This window comes from Strongylocentrotus purpuratus, unplaced genomic scaffold (assembly GCF_000002235.5).
Source record: "Strongylocentrotus purpuratus isolate Spur 01 unplaced genomic scaffold, Spur_5.0 spur5_scaffold_19, whole genome shotgun sequence".
Classification (NCBI taxonomy): Eukaryota; Metazoa; Echinodermata; class Echinoidea; order Camarodonta; family Strongylocentrotidae; genus Strongylocentrotus; species Strongylocentrotus purpuratus.
The window spans coordinates 6305387-6327857 of record NW_022145604.1 but is presented as its reverse complement, the minus strand read 5'-3'; the positions used below and the strand labels follow the sequence as shown (position 1 = coordinate 6327857).

Genomic DNA, 22471 nt, shown 5'->3' with positions numbered 1-22471 from the left:
ACTTTCTTCCTTCTGTTTCTGTGATTTTGTTGCTATCATATAAATGAACTTATTACAAAGGGTGGATTGCCCTTTAAACCTAAAAATTGTCTATTTTGCAAACCCAATATACATTATTCATGGACAAAACAAACCAGACATGACAGAAAACAGTTTTAGTGTGAGAAATTTCTTCCGATACATATTTAATATGAAAGCTACAATGTGTTTTATTCTTTTTAACATATCAAGTCTTTGAAAAGATCAAAGTGCACATAATTGTTCCAGGAAGAGACAGACAACATTTCAATTCCTTATCACTTTTTTTCCATTAACATTTGATAACCATCAGCAATAACTTGCTGAAATTGATCAATAAAATCTTCAATTACGAAGCTAATCCTAAGGGAATATATTGAGGCTTTTTTATACAAATTAATTATATTTGAAACAAGAATTGATGGAACATGCCACGTGAAGAAAGAAACCTGGCACAATTGATGGGTAATTATACTACCTAATCTAAGTAGTGCTCCGTAAAGTTTTCTACATTTGCCTTCCCTTCTAAAATTAATGTTTTCATGATTTATAACAATATCAATAATAGTACAACTTTCTCCCATACTCTCCATTTTCTTAAATAAAGGTGAAAGTGCTGCAAAACAATCAAGAAATTAAGAAAGTGATGTTTGTTTACATAGCAAAAACAAGACATGCATATATTTTGGAGTGATAAACCAAATTAGCATAGTTATCAATCCCGTATGGTGTGGAATGAGTTTGTATGTTTGTATGTCTTCCTACATTATTTTAATAATACGGGGTACAAGCTTGATGCATACAATCATTGTAAATACCATCGTCTTGAGGCGAAATGTTGACAGTAGGGGGCTTTCTAGACATTATTTTCTCAACATTTCTGTGTAAAAAGAAATAAGAAGGCAAGACCTAAAAGGTTTTTTATCACGGGAACTGGCCTTACGATATCAGATACAGCATTTTGATGAGAAGACACTATTAAAGAACTCATCCGTACCTCCCGAAATGAAGGATCGACAGTAAAGGGCTTTCTAGACATTATTTTCTCAACATTTCTGTGTTAAAAGAAATAAGGCGGCAAGACCTAAAAGGTATTTTATCACAGGAACTGGCCTTGCAATATCAGATACAGCATTTTGATGAGAAGACACTATTAAAGAACTCATCCGTACCTCCCGAAATAAACGATTGATCTAACCTAGCACCCCAAGTCAGTCATAAAAACTATATAAATCTGATACATGACTTAATGTAAAGAGAAGGAAACAAAATATGTACTGGATAAGAATGATTTTACACTGTACAATACTGTCCCTCAACATAAGACTGCAAATATATTCAGAATGGTTTAAATGATCTCATTTTTGTAAATACATAATATAAAACAAATCTACTCAGGAACATCCATCTATGTACTAATGTTCCTTCTTCGCACTCCCTTCTTCTACTACTTCTTTTAGTGTATACTCGATATACTTTGGTGAATTTAAAACTTTTGCAAGAAGTATACATCAAAATGAAAATGGAAATGAGTTTACTTGGATGTTTCGGTGAAATCTACTAGCTGCATCAATAAATGACATATCATTTTTTCTTTTCTTCTAACAGTTTGGACGAGGAAGATCAGATTTTGGTCAGTTTGTCCAAGAAATTAAAAAACAAAAACCCAGGCTATAATCAGATATGCCATAAATATTTGGATCTCTCTTTCTCCAGCTTTATCAAAGACACATTCTTCTTCTACTTCTTCTGACTGATATGTTCATATAAAACGCCTTTTCTCACTCAACTAAAATATATTGATAAATAAGAATAAGGCCTCCTTTTATGTAAAATGCAATGAAAACCATGCAGCCTACACCTAAACAAACACAAAGGAGTACCTAAAGAGCTATTTAATCGTTTTATTTTTTTTATTTATTTATTTATTTATTTATTCTCCACTCATGGGATGGATTGCCCTTGTCAGCTATAAGGTGTTTTTCAAAGGGGTCCAAGAATATGTTTAAATATCTTATTTCAAACCATCTACAACTGGGTAAGTTTTGATACGACCATATTTCATACCAAATATACAAGCACAAGTGGTATAAAGAGCTGCAAATTTACAAGGGCAATTGCTGATATTTGAGTAGAAAGACTATATTTTTTTTTCACAGGTAAGACTTCTGGACTTATAGAGATACATGTTTGTTTTACATTGTCTTTCTGACTTGCGAAAGGAAACAAGTGGTATTTTGAAAGTGCTCTAAGGCTCGTTGAGAAGTTGGTGTGGTGGTGTGACGGAGGTATCATACACACAGGCTCAACTTGAGTTCAGATAGAGGAGTTTAATGAAATCATTGAAATTGATCATTTTTATACAAGGATGTTAATATCAAACTTATCAAACAGCACAGTTTGAGACTATGGACTCCAAATGAAGGGGGTCATAGGGGGGGGGGGGGAGGGGGGAGGGCGGGGGCTCTATTGTGAGGATCAGAGTTCGTAGGCCGTTTCCATGTGAAGTATATCAGTCTCAAGGCGGGTCCTGATCTTTGTGTTCCAAATCTTTCCACGTCTCTTGTTCTTCCGCGATTTTTAATGTTTCTATTGCTGGACAAATGTTCTCCCTCTGCGGAATGACACAGAAAAAGAGACAGTGAGAAAAATTAATTAATGATGGGATGTTGTTTAAAGGCACCGTTTAACAATGTTAAATCTGAGATGCATGGCCCTACATGTTATCAGTGTCTGTGATATGGCGTAATGTTGAAGCCCTTAAAAAATGATCATGAAGCACCTCAAAAAAGGGAAAAAATCTTTGAGTGACCGGTTTTTACCATACTCATTTCCCCAATACACTGTAGTGTTATAAAAACCGTTAGGAAAACGAAATATGAAATTTCAATTTCTAATCATAAATATCTTGATAATCAGACAAGTCATGAGATTCTTGACTGACCTAAAGGTTTATAATTATGATTGCAGCATGAGCTAAATCCAGTATTTTGTTTTAGAATCTGAGGCAATGTTACTGAGTCACTTTAAAGGCAAGATCGGCTTTTCATCTACTGAGAGCCAGAAGGATGTTAACTCATAATCTTTCACACATAGTCAATGCCCTTCTGGCGCTCAGCAGATTAGAAATTGATTTCTTCTTAAAATGTTCTTCTTTAAACTATAGCAGAATACTATCCTTCTTTTAGTGATGTTTGTACTTCATATTTTGATACAGAATGCTAGGAAATACATGAGCAGAGAAGGAGAGACTGACAGACAAGACAGACAGAGGGAAAGGAAGAGGGTACTTGCAAGAAAGGAAGAGGAAGATGGAGAGACAGACAAGACAGAAGTCCAATTTTTTTTCTTTCTTGAAATGGCTATACTTTTTTTTTTTCCTCCATAAATAATGGAACAAAGAGGGAGAGAGAAATCGGAAAGGAAAGAGAGAAAGAGAGAGAGAGAGAGATAGATAGAGAGAGACAGAGAGATAGACAGAGAGAGATAGATAGAGAGAGACAGAGAGAGAGAGAGACAGACAGAGACAGACAGTCGGAGAGAGATAGATAGAGAGAGACAGAGAGATAGACAGAGAGAGAGAGACAGAGACAGACAGACAGAGAGAGAGAGAGAGAGAGAGAGAGAAGCAGAGGAAGAAAGAGGGAGACAAAGTAGGAAAAAACAGATTGACATTTACAGTAGAAAGATGTGAACCAGGAAAAAGATTTAAAGTGAGAAAGTAGGGAAGATGAGACGAGGTAGAAAGTAAAGAGAACTCACGTTACGGTGGTCTTCTTCTTGTCTTTCTGGTTGGGGTCTTCTGGATGAGCTCGGTTGAGGATCTTCAAGAACTCAGAGGTGCGAAATCTCATTCTGGAATGGATGTAAGCCTGGTGAAAAAAAATGAAAAGAGGAAGAATAAGAAAAAATTAGAGGAAAAAAAGTGATGATCATTTTGGATGTATCGGAGTAATAAATCTCTATACCTTCACAGATTTCATCCTCGACACTAAAATCTAAAAATTATCACTTGCATTGGCATCTTTGTGATAGCAGGGCGCGACAAACCCGCTTGCCCGACGTCCCGGGGCAACCAAATTGAGCCGTCGGGCAAGTAAATCAAATTATCACTTGCCCGATTCGGGCAAGTGATACTTTTACAGTAATTTCCTAGTGTCCAAGAACTCTACCATTCACCCGTCAACTTCTTACCCGTCGTCAAAATCCAGAAGCAAAAAAGCGATCGTTCCGATTTCGAAAAAACTTCACAGACAGCTAGCCAGCTCAGCTAGCTCAGCGCGCATGCAACAGTGACACTTCAAGCCATGAATGCCGCTCCGCCTCCACGCACGGCCGGCCGTGAGCTAGCTAGAGACAGCTAGCGCGATCGTACCAGCTGCGAGCTTATTCGCGCTCTCTCTCTCTAGCTCTGCAGGCCGCACCGACAGGCCTTTGCTATTCTCTGATTGCCGATTGGTTGAATCACGCCAAATATGACGTCATTATTCTAGGGAAATGAACACGTGCGAATCGGAATGGAATAAACAACAGGGATTTTCTAGTAAGTACAAAAAGTCAAATGTTTGATATTTATTCATAATGACTGTTAATGATTGTGAACATATTATTTAAAACTCGCTGCTCATATAAATCAGATGAATGTTTTTGTCTCGTTTTCAATTTATTACTGCGGTCTCAAGATCCGACCGAGCGAGTCATTTTGATAATAGTATCGAGACCCCCAGAATATAAGCCGTTGTTGTTTTGTTTTCATGGTTTTAGCGACGTTGTTTAGTCTAGTTTTCGCATACTTATCCGAGATTTATCGTAAAATATCTTCAATATTATTATTTAGTAAGAATTTACAAATTTTGGCATGATATTTATAGCAGTGAATGATGAAATAAAAATGTCCGTACTTTATTTAAAATAGTTGATTACCCATTATTTACATGACGTTTCTTGATGGAAGAGTTGACCCAAATTATTAACAGCTGAAAATTAGCCTACGTTTCCAAATGACAGCGGCTTGCACAGACACACATGTGATGTTGCACCATGGTACATGTGGCTACCATTAATGACATGTTTGTATCATATTTTTTACAACAGGGTCATTATGCTTTTTTACATGACTGAATATTAAAAACTTAAACCTGCTTGAACCATTCTACCTTGCCGAGATTCATGTGAATCTGATTATTTATGGAGAATCAATAAAATGCGTTTTTTAAACCTTCAACCATCCTTTGTTGACCATTTTCTTTGACATATTAGGTTATTATTCAGTACAGTTACACTGTACATGTATGTGCATTAATTTGCTATCTAAAACACTAACTTATCATTACGAGATAATAAATGCTTTAACCTCGAGTCCTTTTTCGCTTTAAAGTTTTGGGCAAGTGGAAATATTGTTTGGGCAAGTAAATTGAAAACCCACTTGCCCGACAGGGCAAGTGGTGAAAAAAATTCTTGTAGCACCCTGGATAGCCTATAAATGTTCATCATGATTATCTTTTACACATCCAAAATCATCATCTTCATTAAAATCACCACACTTTCTCTCTCTCTTTCTCTCTCTCCCTCCCTCCCTCCAAAAATCATCATCTTCATTAATATCACCACACTCTCTCTCTCTCTCTCTCTCTCTCTCTCTCTCTCTCTCTCTCCATCCCTCCCTGCCCCTGCCCCTCCCCCTGCCCCCCCCCCTGCCTCTGCCTCTCCCCCTTCCCCCCTGTTTTACAAACCAAAACAACTTGGGCCGACATCAAATGTTTGTTTTGTTTACCTTTGAGCACTTGATGTGGTAGTGTAGATAGTCTCGGAACGTATGGATGAGGTTGATAGTGTTGTCTCTCGCACCCGCGTTTGTGTGACGTGGCTCCAATACTACAAAAAATATCAAAGAAAATCAAAGTTTAATGGAAAAAAAGAAACTAATGATCATTGGAGGCTTTTGATGACATCATACGGTAGCCTTATTTTGATCAAAAGAACTCTTGCCAAAAATTTGATGGCAAAATTTCAATTAAATTGTATTATAAATGTGAAAGAGGATGTCATTTAAGACACATTTCTTAAATATTGATGAAAGAAAAGACAATGTAGGTTTTCTGCGTACAAACACTTTTTTCGGAAGGGGGGGGGGGAATCTTTGCAAAAGTGGGTCTTAAATTACATCCTCTTTCACATTACGTTAAGATTTAAGTATAATTTTTGCCATCAAAATTTTGACGAATTTGGGGCTACTAACATTTTAGAGAGGCTTTACTTTTTACGTCATCATTTGCCACATCATATCTGCATGAGACATTAGGAAGAAGTTGCACTTGGTATATTTTTCATATAATTTTCCCGCATTTGAAATTAACACCAGGGGGTTATTCACAGAAGGCTATAACACTTACAGGCAAGTAGCCTGATCACAAGTGAACTCACCGAATGTGATGTATCCAATGTTATCTCCCGTCCTTGCGTCCGAGCCCTGAAGTTCACGGGGCGGCTCTCTATGGCTGAAGAGAACCTGGGGTGAGGTGTGACTGGCCTTGCGCCCCTCCTTAAACTCCTAGGTGGCACAAGATACAGAGTTCGGAATCGAGTTGAGTAATCATACAAACTACCCAATTTTTTTTCTTCTCTCTCTCTCTCTCTCATGATAACTTTTCACTATATTCAAATCTAGCAATATCTAAATCAAGTGATTATAATATGATCAAATAATCAAAACATTAAATTAATTATATATTCAGGTTTCCCTCTTATTAATGTACTGGATATACATGTACATGAAGTAGCATAATTCTAAATTCGCAGTGTATAACTACGGTATATATTGATAATCCTTTGATATACTTTATTCAAATAATGTTTCAATGTTGTAAATTACTAATACCAGGTATATGTTTCTTTTACTTTCTGATCAATGTCATGGTATTATTAATTTGTATACAAAAAAAATCACAAAAATAAAAAAATCAGCAATTCGGCCCATAAGCCACAATTTTTACTGTTAATATGATTTTGTAAATATTTTGTGCAATTACAAACAATAGCCAATTCAGGTATCGACAGATAATTGTTGACAGCTTGTCACACCAGCAGTCCCTGTAAAGACATTTCCAAATACACCAATCAAATCAGCTTGCTACTTACTTGCATAAAAACTTTTCCTATAATGACGTCATCGTTGTCCTTGAAAACCGTACTGAAGATTACAGTGACTCTGTCTTTACTTGCTGAGACATACCTACAAGTGCAGATGCAAAAAGAAAAATGTTGAGTTTTATTTCGAGATCTCTCCTCTGTTAAAGGTAATGCAAAGTTTTGGGAAATTTTGAAAATTGGAAGGATAGTAATTCTTTACAATTTTGATACATTTGGATGCCCCTGTGGATGTATTAAAAACACTCAAAAATTTAGCCCCACCGCACTAGTTTTGCCAGGAGGGATTAGACTTCCCTGCATGGTCACTGACAGGTGGTTATCTCATCAAATCAGCTCTCATCTAACATAAGAAAAAGAGGATCATGGGGGGCCAATGGTAACCAATTAGGCATGGTTTGCTATATAGTAGCTATAAGTAGTGCAGTGGGGCTTTAGACTATACTCGCCTATACTCACGACAGAGCCCGAGGGATGTTGGATCATCCCTCTACTTACATCAGGAAAAAAATATTAAAAAATTTACAGGGGGTACTTTTCAAGCTTGCTTGCATGATAACACTCTTTTAATTTGTTTTGCATTGAACTCTATGCAAATTTTTTTGGGCTCTTTTATAACTTTTGGGGGCTCTTTTGGGCATTTCAAGGGCTAATTCACCCCGAGCCCCCTCAAATTATTTCCCCTGACTTACATGGTTTCATCTTCCCTGTAGTTGATGATGGCCCTTTTCTTGCTGGTGACCTCATTCTCCTGGTACTTGAAGTACCTCTCAAACACGGAGGCAAAGCAGTTCCTTTTGAGGAGCGCCACCTTGGCGGCCACCTCTTCCTTATTGGTCGGTACGTTTTCTAAGTCAATCAGCAGCGTCACGCTATAGTTGCTCTCGGGAGTGGTCAGGTAGCTGCCGTACTCACGTTGAAGGAGCTGAAAAGTAAAGACAGTCAGTTATATATAAAGTTAATGATTGAATTGCTCATACCTCTTGTAAATTTGATATTTTTTGTGTTTTTTCGTAACTCAAGAATGAAAGGTGGACTGGTTGAATACTTTTAGATGTCGGCTTTAAAGGGATAGTTAAAATTTGTTGCAGAGGGCGCTACACAACATTTTTTTTTTAGAGCATACAATTTAATTAACAAAATCATCTTTTGATCAAAATCAGTTCAGAGACACGGTACCGAGTCTCTCAGAGAGGACTTAAAGCCATCAGTCCTCTGGTTGCTTACTCACGAGGACACATATGCTTTCTTAGCGGTCAGGTAAAACAATCATCATCATCAATTCATCATCAATAGCTAGCTCTTACCTCATCTGCTCCATGCTCCTCTAGTTCCTTGTAGAATTTCAGACTGACACTGACCATGAGCTTAAGCTTGTTTTGGTCCGGATTAGAAACGTGGTAGAGAACCCCATCAAAGTCTGCACACAAACAAAAAAAGTTACGGTATTGCTTTTTCAATGGAGTTCCATGTCACAATACTACATGTGTATTTTGAACATGAGCTTCAAATATTACTTCTTTAAAGGGATCGTTAAACAATGTTAAATCTGAGATACACGGCCCTACGTGTTAGTAGTGTCTGTGATATGGTGTAATATTGAAGCCCAAAACAAATTGCACTTCAAAATGATCAAGAAGTGCCTCAAAAAAGTAAATATCTTTGAGTGACCGGTTTTACCATACTCGTTTTCCCCAATAGACTGTAGTGTTATGAAAACCGTTTGACATACGGTTTTCAAAATTTATAATTCCACTCATAAATATCTTGATAATCAGACAGGCGATCGGCTTGTAAAACTCATGGGGTTCCTGACTGACATAAAGGTTTATAATTATCATTGCAGCATGAGCTAAATCAAGAATTTTGTTTCAGAATCTGAGACAAAGTTACAGGTTCCCTTTAAAGAGATATGGCAAGTTTAAATACTCTCTCAAGACTCAACTAACATACATGTACATGTACATCAGTCTCATGAGTAGACTGCTTATTGCACTTGAATGTGTTTGCATAGAAGAGGGCCCACATGGAACCCAAATCTGACTTGGGTTTCATATTTTTATTATCTTTACATGCCTGGGCCGGTTTTCAATTCAATACTTCAGTTTGAAATAGGAGTATCTACTTAGTCTTTAGCTTAGATAAAATACCAGGTAGATTTTTATTATGTTGATTGTATACATTCTTGCTATTCATAACTTATTAATTTCTTAGGTGATTACAAGTAGTTAATTTTCACGGGAGTTCCACCCTGATATTTATTACTTTGGTTTTAATAGAGACGAGAATTAGAGACAAAAAATTAGGACAGACAGATCAGTGAAAGTTTGAGGAAAAGTGGACAATAAAAAGTTAAGACTTTTTGAATAAAAGCAGTTATGGATTCTTAAATTAAATTAACAGTTCATTAAACGAACATGAAATCCCTAAAGAAGTTAGCAACTTTGTTAACAAAATTTTATAACATGAACTACTGATCCATTTCTGTGCTCATCTTATTCTATTATAATGTTTGCATGTTTCCCTAAAATCCGATAACCTCATACCTTTTTCAAGTTCATATTTATAGGAAAAGTGATTTCATTTTTGTATTCAAATTCTTATTTTCACTTTCTTTACATACAGTGGGTCATGTACATGTATTCATGCATTTGAGAAATGGAAAGATAGTACTCAGCCCTGGGGGGGGGGGGGGGTGTTTCATAAAGCTGTTTGTAAAGTTATGCATGACTTTACAAACGACTTTCATATGAAGTGCCAGATAGGATGCCCAAAGTTTTTGCTGATATTTTAACAAAGTGTGACTATATTTCCAATACCGGTAACCTCAATTACATTATGGCAAAAAAATAAACTTTGCATTAAAAATAAAATTATTATCTACATTTGCACAGTTCAACTTTAGTTGATGCAGTTAATAATAATTGAGCATCCCATTTGGCTTTTCATATTTAAGTCATTTGTAAAGTCATGCGTAACTTTACAAATAGCTTTATGAAACCCCCCCCCCCCAGGTACTTACAGGAAATAAAGGAAGAACATTTTATTTCTAAGAGGAAGGTTAGAGACTTAGAGTTGCATAAGATCAAAGTCTACCTGTAAGATTTAGAAAGTTTTCTGTCATGACGTCGGTTCAGATTAACCATAATTTCATTTGGTCGTAAGAGGGCGTTTGTAGTTCGCCAGCCTAAAAGTCACGAAATTTGAAATGTTTTGTGGACAGTGATTCCATCAGTAATCCCCGACAATCGAGACAAGCCCAATGTTGTAAGTACTATAAAGCTGTTATTTGTATAAATCAATCTTTAATTGTTTGTATGAGGCCAAAAATGGCACAAGATATAAATCTAGTTTTCTGTAATTTTAAGATGAAAAGTACGTTAAAATGTTGTCTGTGCATGTAGCACCACATATAGACAAACGTAGGATAACGTGTGTGAATGCACAATTTGTGCATATATCAGTTTGTGTTGAGGATAATCTAGATTTGTGTGTAATGAGTGATGATAATTGACATGAAACAAAGAGTATGAATTGTTTTCCTTGGTTATAAAGAATGTCAAGGGTGTAGAAGCAAATAGGAATTTAGTTCAGGAACCAAGTAAAGAGTGTAAGATAGAGGCAGGAAATAAGGCTGGTCGAGGGTTTATTTGTGTATGACGTTAACCTACAAGATAGAGAGGTATGATTTGTAAGGGTTATATTTGTAAACAAAGGTAGAATTTGAGACAGTTCATTAGAATAAGATAAATGAGGCAGTTATACAGTTTGTGTTTGCACAAGTGAGCTTTACTCACATAGTTTATTCTTGAAGGTTTTCTTTACTCAGTTATGCATATTAAGGTCATTTATGGCAAGCTAGTTGTGCGATACAATAGATGTTTGTTTATTCATGTGAATTTGTACACATGCTTATGATTGCTTGTTTGTTTTATTGATATTACAGATGAACTGCATTTTATGCACGTATCTCAACTTGGATGTCGTCGTCCTTTCTTTAAGCCTACTGTTGGGGTCACTTCAGCAGAATTTAACGTCACACAAAGTTCATAACAGCTTTAGCATTCGTCACCATGAGTCAAGTAGGTGTTGATGATGTCAATCCAGAGGATTCTGCAAGTCAGGTTGGGAAGAGTTCCACCACGTCATCTGGACTTAGGACCAGGGCCAAGAGGGCTGCAATAGCAGCAGAATTAGCAGTTCTTCAGGAAGAACAAGAGATAGAACTCGAAGAAATACGCCTTAAGCAAAGGAAGGCTAAGTTGCTCTTACGTGCCAAGCTCAGCGCAGCAGAGGCAGAAGAAGACGTGTATGAGCAACACAGGAGTGGCAGTAAGGTGTCGAGTATAGGGAATAGGAGTTCCAGTCAGCAGAATGTCAAGCAGGTGCATGAAAGTGCAGAGCATGCTACGGAACATCATCATCATGTCAGCAATCATGATGTCAAGGAACCTGCGCTCCTACAAGAGACTATTCCTTTTCCAGCTCAGCAAATGGCTTCATCTCCCATTTCAGGTCAAGCTTATCAACCACGAGACGACCGAGAATTTTATCTGCAGACCCAAGTTCAGCAACAACGATGGTTGGAAGCTATCAGTCTGGCTAATGTAGAGATGATGAAGTTTGATGGGAGTCCTTTGCACTTCCATGAATTTATGATGTCGTTCGACAACTTAATTGGTCGATCTTCACTCGATAGTGGGACAAAACTTATGAAGTTATATCATTGCTGTGAAGGAGAAGTTAAGGGCATCATACAGTGCTGTATGGTCATGGAACCACTGTATGGGTACCAACGAGCCAGAGAGCTGTTGGTGGAACGCTTTGGCAGCAAGTACAAGATAGGAGAAGCCTGGATCAAACGTATAACCACTGGTCCAATCTGCCATGCGAATGACCGGAAGGGGCTGCAGAAGTTTGCAGATGAGTTGAAGATCAGCATGGAAACTCTTCGAGCAATGGATCTACTGCAGGAAATTAGTAGCCAGAGAGAGTTGCTGAAGGTGGCTGAGAGACTTCCATATTACCTTAAAGGTAGATGGTTAAAGTTGGTGAGAGACATCAGACAGCAGGAGCGTTCTCCCGATATCTCGGACATGGCAAGGTTTGTCTCCAACGCTGCTGAGGAAGCCAATGATCCTGTCTTTGGAGATCTGACAGCAACAACAAAAAGAGTTGAAACTTCAAACCCAGCTTTCAACAAGAAGAGTACAAGAAGTAACTACATGTACGCTACAGAGGTAACAGAAGTAGCAGTCAACCTGAAGTGCCTGAAGTGTAGGCAAGAACATTCCTTGTTTGGGTGCGACAGTTTTAAATCCATGGCACCCGAGATGAGATTTCAGTTTGCTCAGGACAACAGACTATGTTTCAACTGCCTGCAATCTGGCCACACCAGTAGGTTTTGCAGATTGAATAGAAGATGCTCAGTACAAGGATGCCAGAGAAAACACACAAAATTTCTCCATTTTGCACAGGATGCATCTTCATCTGCAGGAAGGATGACAACGACACAGGCTCCAGTTGAAACCCAGAACAACGAAGTCCATCAAGTCCAGAATGGGTTCGTTAAGAAGTGTGTCACAGGGGCCGGAAGGTGTGTGCTTCCCATTGTTCCAGTGAGGGTTAGAGCTCAAGGAGAGAATGTATTTGTGAATACATATGCACTGTTGGATTCTGGTTCAACCAGTACATTTTGTACAGCCACTTTGGCCAGAGAACTCAATGCTACTGGAAGGAAGCAAAGTTTAAGCCTGACAACACTGGAGAAGCGTAATAGCCCCATAGAGACCTCAGTGATTAGTCTGATTGCAGACACGGGACCAGATACAGACTGTGTGAAGCTACCCTGTGTGTATACCAGAGACGCCATTAATATCAGAGACACACACATTGCCAATGTGGATGACATTTCAGGATATCATCACTTAGAAGGAATCAACCTCCCGATCATTGAACGACATGAAGTTGGACTGTTGATAGGGCAGGATTCACCTGAAGCCTTGATACCTATCGAGGTGAGACGAGGACAGCATGGCCCTTATGCTGTTAGGACCAAATTGGGTTGGTCAGTGAGTGGACCTGTAGGTTCCAGTTCAGATGGTGTACCCAAAGCTACATCCAGCTTCATTGACAGTAATGATAGACTGGAGGAACAAGTCAGCCAATTCTGGAAGATCGAAGCTACAGATGTGCTTAAGAAAGACAAGGCAATGTCAGTCAATGACAAGAAGGTAATGGAAATATGGGAGAGGGACATCCAGCGGGAAGGTGCACATTTCCAACTACCGGTGCCCTTCAGAAGGAGACCACCTAACTTGCCTGATAACAAGTGGAGTGCAGAACAGCGTTTGAAATCGTTGGCAAGGAGATTGCAAAGAGATCAAGCAATGTATGTGAAATACAAACAGGGCATAGAGGATCTCCTCAGGAAAGGCTATGCAGAGGAAGTTAGTGAGGAGACTAGGCAACCCAAGGACACCCCTGTTTGGTATTTGCCCCACCATCCAGTCTTGAATCCCCAAAAACCAGACAAGATGCGAATCGTGTTCGATTGTGCGGCCAAGCACCAAGGGGTATCTTTGAATGATGCAGTGTTACAGGGGCCAGACCTTATCAACAATTTGATGGGAGTTTTGCTTAGATTCCGCCAGCAACCAGTAGCACTCATGTCAGATATAGAGGCAATGTTCCACCAAGTGAGGGTACCTCCAGAAGATCGAGACGTGTTGAGATTCTTGTGGTGGAAGGACGGAGACTTCAACAAGGAACCGCTGGTCTACCGGATGTGCGTCCACCTCTTCGGAGGTACGTGGAGCCCAAGTGTGTGCAGCCATGCACTTCGTCAGACAGCAAGAAACGGTGATGGTAATGGTAAAGTGGAAGCATCTAAGGCCATTCTCGAGAACTTCTATGTGGACGACTGCCTGGTGTCAGTTGAGAATGAAGAAACAGCGGTGAAACTTGCTGCGGAGTTGATGGTCTTGCTCAGTGAAGGAGGCTTCAGATTAACCAAATGGGTCAGTAACAACCCATTTGTCCTGCAATCCATACCAGAAGAAGAGAGAGCTAAAGATGTGAGGGGTCTGGATCTCAATCATGATGCTCTTCCAGTCGAGAGAGCACTTGGAATCAGCTGGGATGTAGAAACTGATTGTTTGCTGTACAAATTTAGACCCAAGGACAAACCCCAAACCAGGAGGGGTATCTTGAGTGTTGTATCTTCCATCTACGACCCTCTCGGTTACGCCAGTCCTTTCATCCTAAAGGCTAAGATGATCTTGCAGGAACTAACCAGACTTAAACTTGCATGGGATGAGGAGATTCCAAGCAAGGAAATAGAGAGATGGAATGAATGGTTACAGGAACTACCCAAGATGACTGAATTCCAGGTCAACAGATGCATCAAACCACACGACTTTGGCAAGGTAGCAGAGTATAAGCTACATCACTTTGCAGATGCTTCAGAGAAAGCCTATGGAGTCGTTTCCTACCTGCGGATGAAGGATGTTAAGGGTCAGGTGCACTGCAGCATACTATTTGCAAGGTCACGTCTTGCACCCCTGAAGAGGATGACAATCCCACGGCTTGAACTGATGGCGGCTACACTCTCTGTCACTATAGACAGTATGATACAACGGGAACTGGATCTGCCGCTCCAAGAGTCAGTGTTTTGGACTGACAGTTCAATAGTACTTCATTATGTGAAGAATGAGGATAAACGTTTCCATACGTTTGTAGCAAACAGAATTACAACCATTCATGAGGGATCTGAACCAAGGCAGTGGCGACATGTTAACACTGATGTCAATCCAGCCGATGATGCCTCGCGTGGACTGACAGCTGAGGAATTGACTGGACGATGGAAAGAAGGGCCAAAATTTTTGTGGTCAGAAGAATGCGATTGGCCTAAAAGCTTGACAGTGAATGAGTCTAGCTTAGAGCATGACCCAGAGGTAAAGCAAGACAAGACTGGAGTGTTTGCTGCAGCCGAATCTGAAGTCAAGGCGACAGATAGACTCCTTGAAAGTTACTCGTCCTGGTTCCGGCTGAAGAAAGGTATTGCATGGATCCTGAAGGTCAAGGAGTGCTTGAGAAGAAAGGCACGCAAAGATATGAATTTACTGGATATGAAGCAGCCAGTAACAGTTGATGAGATGACTGTAGCTGAAGAAGCAATTGTCAGATACGTTCAGCAACAGACCTATGCTGAGGAGTACAGAGTCTTACAGCAAAATAAGACTACACAACGGTCACCCACTCGAATAGCAAAATCCAGCCCACTATCTAAATTGAGCGTGAAACTCACAGACGAAGGATTGATATGTGTTGGAGGAAGACTACACAATGCACCACTAGAAGAGCAGACAAAACACCCAGTGATTTTGCCTTCCAAGCATCATGTAGTACAGCTTTTGGTGAGACATTACCACATTATGTGTGGTCACTCAGGGAAGGAGTATGTGCTATCCCTACTCAGACAACGATTTTGGATAATCAGAGGGAGGTTAGCAGTTCGTCATGTACTACACAAGTGTTTCACATGTAAACGTCAACGTGCAAAACCAGTGGAACAGAAGATGGCAGATTTGCCGGCAGATAGAGTGGTACCAGAAAAACCTCCATTCAGTAACGTGGGAGTTGACTGCTTTGGCCCATACATGGTGAGACAAGGAAGGAGCTCTGTGAAGAGATATGGATGTATATTCACTTGTCTGGTTATAAGAGCAATACACATAGAGGTACTGCATTCATTGGAGACGGATTCATTTCTGAATGCCCTTCAGAGATTTATTTCACGCAGAGGACAACCAGAGATTATCAGATCCGACAATGGTACAAATTTCATAGGTGCTGAACGTGAACTGAGGGAGGGATTGAAACGATGGAACCAGGAGAAGATCCACGATAATCTCCTTCAACAAGGAATTGATTGGAAATTCAATCCACCGAGAGCATCCCATATGGGTGGATCATGGGAAAGACAAATCAGAACTACGAGAAAGGTCTTGAATGCAGTCATGAAGCAGCAGGTTCTGAATGATGAGGGCTTAACGACTCTTATGTGTCTAGTAGAGGCAATTATCAATGGGCGTCCACTCACCATAACATCTGATGACGCAAGGGATGCAGAGCCTCTCACACCAAATCATCTGCTGCTCCTGAGGTCAAAAAATGCTCTACCACCTGATGTGTTCCAGAAACATGATCTGTATGGACGTCGACGCTGGCGGCAGATTCAATACCTGGCAGACTTATTTTGGCGCAGGTGGGTGAAGGAATACCTACCTTCCTTACAACAGCGGCAGAAGTGGCTGAAAGAGACGAGAAATCTGGAGGAAGGTGACATCGTGCTGATTATCGACAATCTGCCGAGGAACAAGTGGTTGACGGGAAGAGTAATCGAAACCTATCCTGGGAAGGACAAGCTCGTCCGATCGGTGAAGCTGAAACATAGCACCGGTATCCTAGTCAGGCCTGTGCAGAAAGTATGTCTTTTGGAAGAAGCAGATAGCGTATTGGTGAACCACAGCGACTAATTGGAGCATTCATTTCTTATGTGAGATAATTATATTGATGCACGGTGAATTAAACGTGCGAGGTGAGAGCCTAGCGCCGCCTCTTGTGAATTTTTGTGTCGCAATTTTCCTGATCCGTGACGAGCGTAAGATCCTGATCATCATGTTTCAGTTTTGGAAGAAGCAAAGAGCGTAAATTGGTGAACCGTGGAGAGCGATCTCAATTTAAATGGATCCACAGCGAAGAACGACTAAATTGGAGCATTAGTTTCTTATGTGAGATAATTATATTTGATGCACGATGAATTAAACGTGCGAGGTGAGAGCCTAGCGCCGCCTCTTGTGAATTTTTTATGTCGCGATTATCCTGATCATCATATTCAAGTTAGACTGACGTCGACGCAAGACAGAACTCGTTTACAGCAACAAACTTGTTTAAGCGCAAGAAATTGATAAAAACAGTCCTCAGACTTTATACAAGACTATTTGCGGTAACATTGTGCCCTTGAGGTAAATCGGGCACGTTATATTTGAGGACAGTGGACTCTACTCTTGAAGAGTAATAAACATTTCAGCCTTGTTATAGACTATGTCATATTATTATGTTTATTAGTCAATACTTGAAGAAAGACTATAATGGACTTCAGAATACATGTATTCATTTCAGTATTGAACTGAGACTATTGCTGAAAGATTTTTTTTTTTGTTCGAACGATATTCATACGTAATTTCTTACATGTTTTTTCCTAAGAGCAGGAGTTAAATATTTGACCACTACAAATGAGAATCATTTGTCATGATAACATGTTATTTGGTCAATGCATGAGCATACAAATATGTAGTGTCTAGTTCAAGTTGAAACTTTAAAGAACCGAATTGTGTTGATATTTGATGCATAGACCCAAAAGAGGATATTTGATATGAAGGGGATAGTTGAACTAAAGTTTTGTATACCGGAAGTAAATTGACAATTTACTCAAGATTGCGAATGATGAGAAAGTTTAATCACAGAAGCACCATTTTCTGAATTTGAAAATCATTTTTTGTGTGTAACCCTGTTGTACTTAGTGGTGGGCTACTGAAATTTGCTTGAAAACTCACAAAAAAGGGGGTTTAGTTTCAAGAATCGAGTACTGAAATACACAGTTCTGAGTAGTTAGCAGCTCTAGTGCATAGAGGTACATGTAGAATCATTATGTTTGAGCTGATATAAATTCGTATTTTCCTTTGGTAATTCACTAGATAACTCAAAGTGTGTAAGGAATGTCAAGGACTTTAACAATCCTTGTTATTGTTATTTGCTACAGAGTGTCAACAATTGTGTTGAGATTTAGTTAATGTGTACTCTATTAAGGCAACTGATCGTTTTGCCCAATGTTACTTTAATTGACCTGTCGGTATACATTTTTAGACGACAAGTGTTTGTTGTGTATAGGCTATAAATTCACCCTAAAGGCATTTACTGTAATGTACTACATTGTGTAAATGAAATTAATGGAATGTGCTATGCAGAGTTGAGTGTAAATTCTGAATGTTTAGTTGTGTTTTATTAACAGAAAAGTTAGACAATTTGAATGGAAGTTGAAGTTATTTGGATAAATGCTTTGCTGTGGCTACGCATTTAAGGGGCCGGGATGTAAGATTTAGAAAGTTTTCTGTCATGACGTCGGTTCAGATTAACCATAATTTCATTTGGTCGTAAGAGGGCGTTTGTAGTTCGCCAGCCTAAAAGTCACGAAATTTGAAATGTTTTGTGGACAGTGATTCCATCAGTAATCCCCGACAATCGAGACAAGCCCAATGTTGTAAGTACTATAAAGCTGTTATTTGTATAAATCAATCTTTAATTGTTTGTATGAGGCCAAAAATGGCACAAGATATAAATCTAGTTTTCTGTAATTTTAAGATGAAAAGTACGTTAAAATGTTGTCTGTGCATGTAGCACCACATATAGACAAACGTAGGATAACGTGTGTGAATGCACAATTTGTGCATATATCAGTTTGTGTTGAGGATAATCTAGATTTGTGTGTAATGAGTGATGATAATTGACATGAAACAAAGAGTATGAATTGTTTTCCTTGGTTATAAAGAATGTCAAGGGTGTAGAAGCAAATAGGAATTTAGTTCAGGAACCAAGTAAAGAGTGTAAGATAGAGGCAGGAAATAAGGCTGGTCGAGGGTTTATTTGTGTATGACGTTAACCTACAAGATAGAGAGGTATGATTTGTAAGGGTTATATTTGTAAACAAAGGTAGAATTTGAGACAGTTCATTAGAATAAGATAAATGAGGCAGTTATACAGTTTGTGTTTGCACAAGTGAGCTTTACTCACATAGTTTATTCTTGAAGGTTTTCTTTACTCAGTTATGCATATTAAGGTCATTTATGGCAAGCTAGTTGTGCGATACAATAGATGTTTGTTTATTCATGTGAATTTGTACACATGCTTATGATTGCTTGTTTGTTTTATTGATATTACAGATGAACTGCATTTTATGCACGTATCTCAACTTGGATGTCGTCGTCCTTTCTTTAAGCCTACTGTTGGGGTCACTTCAGCAGAATTTAACGTCACACAACCAACAATATTGGTTTCTTTTCCTTTTTTTACGCAGCATGTACATGGAGGAGGAAGTTACAGTTCATACATGTACAGGAAATTACATGCAATGATGTATTTTTTTTATCTTTTACAATTTTATACCTCGTGAATGTTGGCTCGGAGGAAAAGAAAAACAGTGCACATAGGAAACCCTGGATGTGGGTCTACACCTATTTGATATTTGTTCTATTTATTTAGGTCACATTGAGCCAATTCTTCCTGTCTTTTCTTTTGCATTTTTCTTCAAGTTGTCATGAGAAATTCTCGTACAGAAGTTTGTGTTAAATAATGAAAGTGGTCGATATCTAGAACCAGAGTCACCATCCCCTCCCCCCTCCCCCCCCCCCAAAAAAAAAAGTAGATACAAAATAATAAAAATAAAAAGATAATTTTAAAAAAAGGAAAATAATAATAATAATTTTTTGTTTGATATGAGTGTGAAGCCCTAGCTGCCTAAGTTAGTACATGTAAAGTTAAAGAGAGAGATTCTCACCTGCTACTTTTATGTCAATTCCATCAGGCTTTCCTCTGTCACAAAAAAATACATAACAACATTTTTAAAAGTGAAGTGTTATGATGCTACTACACGAAACAAATTAATGAGGGACTAAGATTTTAACATGGCTGCGTCTCTGATTACATCCCAGAAGGGCCAGACCCTCTATTGACAGGCTACATGAAATTAAAAACGCGTGGCGCGACCCGAGGGAAAATTTGGCCCCCCCCCCAAAAAAAAAAAAAAAAAGTAAAAATTTGATTTTTTTTTTTTTTTTTTTTTTTTTTTTTATTTAAATTTATTTTTTACAAGTATTACAAGTAATTTGATGAATTTTTAATACCATACCTGCCAACCCTTACGAATAATTCAGAATATTCTGTTTTGGGGGATTTCTAGGACCAGAAAATCCGGAATTTTGAATGCTGGGATGTCCAAAGTTTATGCGCACTAAAATTATTATGTCTCAAAAGTCTTCCTTCATTTGGAAGACGACACCAACGATCAATGAAAGTAGATTAAAATGTAGGGACGATGGAAGATCAGATCTTATTTAGACTTTATGTTACATAGGTCTACCTGTAAAAACCTGATTACACACACAAACGTATAGGATTAGGAAACCAATCATTCTTTGAGTAGACTATATGTAGACTATGTACACAGTTGTCATTTTAACTTTTAAGCACAAATTAACATGAACAAAAATTAAGTGACTAAATAAATGAAGCGCTAATAAACAACAGCAGAGGGAATTAAATTTTTAATTGAACAAGTGATTTCTGAAAGCCTATTATTTCATGATATTTCATGTTACATGGTAATAGCACTTCAAAAGAAGACCTGTCATTATTCACCTTTCTTTTTATTCACAAACCTCTTAGATCACACGCTTCTGCAATTCACCTCATCTGAGCTAAATTAAGACTGTAAAAGATCAGAGGCAAAACTAGCTAGGCAAAAATGGCATGCACACACAGTACAGCTCATTGCATTGACTCTACACGTACAAAGATGGGAGGGAACCCACGATCACAAAATCACTTCCTTACTCACCCGGCTTGTGCTACTTCGAATTTGTTTAGAAGCGTCTCTTCAATTATTCTGTTCTTTATTTCTAATAAAATCATCTTGATGATGGGTCTATAATACCAGGCAGAATGTTTCCACTTTTTTTCGCACTTCCTGGAAAATAAGGTGTTTTTCTCAAAGTGGGGGACGCTCTTTCGTACACGGTCTTCACGAGAAGGAAGTGGATGTAACACTTGATATGTGCTGCCCTCTAGTGTTTGGGCGCGGGTACTATTATGAATCATTGACATTTACCCCCCCCCCCCCCCTTTCTTGGCAAAGAAGGAAATGACTTTTGTAAATCAGTTTCTTTGTTTGTTTGTTTTATTAATCTAACCACGGTTAATCACCTGCCATCAGCCATAAGGCTGTTTTTCAGCACGTCCGTTAAAAACATTCACACAATAGGCCTATAAACAAAACAAAATAATTCAGAAGGGAACGATATTATTGATTAAAAAGAAAAAAATAATTACATAATTATAAATCATCTGCAAACGTACAAATGATGAGTGCTTTACCTCCCCTCCAAAATTGGATGCTGAAGAAAATATTTTTTTTAATAGAAAAGTAAAGGGGGGGGGTCACCCACACAATGTGTGCGACAATGCTCAAACTTAAGTCAGTCAGCGGACATGTGAAGGAATTCAGAATTAGATACCTTCCTCTATTTTTAAAAAAAAGTACGAAGGCATGTTTGGTTTATTGCTAAGAATCTTAACAAACACCGCTGTAAAACCAAAACAGTTAATCGATCGTGATAAGAATATACCATGGAGTGGAAGTTAGATTGGAAGCAGGAGGAGGGGCGTTTTCCAGAACTCTTCGGTCTTACAAGGAGCCCGAAAGAGGGATGACTTATTGTGGGGTGGAAGTAGTCGAGCGTTCGGCAGACAACCCAGCCCCCTCCCTCCCCTCCCTCCCTCATGATCTGACACGATCAGCTCCCCCTGAATTAGGAAACTACGCTTCGTGAAAGGTTGGAAAGTCGGTGATTAAGAGATGCACTCAACGTGTTTGTAAATTCAGAAGGATTCTAACAATTTCTCAATTTTCATTTGATATTTAAGTATACCAAATAAAGCCTAATATTTCCTCAGATGGCAACGCGCCACATCTTCGTCATTTGAATGGCATTACCCAGAAAAAATGTGATTAACTTGATGTTTTATCAAGAACAAGATACAATTATTGTTATAAGCTACTAAAATCCTTGCACTTGTTTGGCTGTGAGAAAATTCGTCATATATTTGTGGCACTTGTTTTATGAAACCAGTTTTATGAAACCGGGCCCATGCAGGTTTGTGGTTCATGTTGATGTTTTATATATCAATTCATTCTGGACCTACTGAGTGGGTGGAAGGCCCCTATATGACGTCTCAGTATCGGATTACCCGCAGGGCGGATTGCATGAATTTATAAAATAAAAAAAAGTGGGGGGGGGAGCAAGTATATTCCCAAAATGTTCTGACATCAAAAACATAATCAGATATTTTATTTTTATTTTAAGGGGGCACAGTCTTGGGGTTGTGTACTTGACGTAAGCCAATTGGGGTTCCAAGGGGGGCAAGCACTAAATATGATCCGACCCCCCCCCCCCCCCCCCTCCCCCTCATC

At 38.7% G+C, this 22471-nt stretch overlaps 2 protein-coding genes across 2 annotated transcripts; one reads left to right on the top strand and one right to left on the bottom strand.

Annotated features, from left to right (window-relative positions):
* Window positions 1-153: 153 nt before the first annotated feature.
* On the bottom strand, window positions 154-21054 carry LOC585943 (actin-related protein 2/3 complex subunit 2). Its single transcript, XM_030990130.1, has 10 exons — window positions 20840-21054; window positions 19781-19815; window positions 8472-8584; window positions 7857-8089; window positions 7156-7249; window positions 6442-6568; window positions 5792-5892; window positions 3781-3890; window positions 1191-2632; window positions 154-1015 (listed from the first exon to the last, which is right to left on the bottom strand). The coding sequence occupies exons 1-9, from the start codon at window positions 20911-20913 to the stop codon at window positions 2608-2610; spliced, it is 912 nt and encodes a 303-aa protein (XP_030845990.1). The 5' UTR covers window positions 20914-21054; the 3' UTR covers window positions 154-1015; window positions 1191-2607.
* On the top strand, window positions 10262-17277 carry LOC115925985. Its single transcript, XM_030990129.1, has 2 exons — window positions 10262-10431; window positions 11111-17277. The coding sequence occupies exon 2, from the start codon at window positions 11238-11240 to the stop codon at window positions 16701-16703; it is 5466 nt and encodes a 1821-aa protein (XP_030845989.1). The 5' UTR covers window positions 10262-10431; window positions 11111-11237; the 3' UTR covers window positions 16704-17277.
* Window positions 21055-22471: the final 1417 nt, after the last annotated feature.

Excerpts from the sequence above, each read along its gene's own strand:
- LOC115925985 (XM_030990129.1), top strand. The coding sequence starts at position 11,238 with ATGAGTCAAGTAGGTGTTGATGATGTCAATCCAGAGGATTCTGCAAGT.
- LOC585943 (XM_030990130.1), bottom strand. The coding sequence starts at position 20,913 with ATGATTTTATTAGAAATAAAGAACAGAATAATTGAAGAGACGCTTCTA. Across the intron at positions 7,250-7,856 it reads TACAGGGAAGATGAAACCAT|GTATGTCTCAGCAAGTAAAG; the intron begins GTAAGTCAGGGG and ends CTGCACTTGTAG. Across the intron at positions 2,633-3,780 it reads AAGAAGAAGACCACCGTAAC|AGGGAGAACATTTGTCCAGC; the intron begins GTGAGTTCTCTT and ends GTCATTCCGCAG.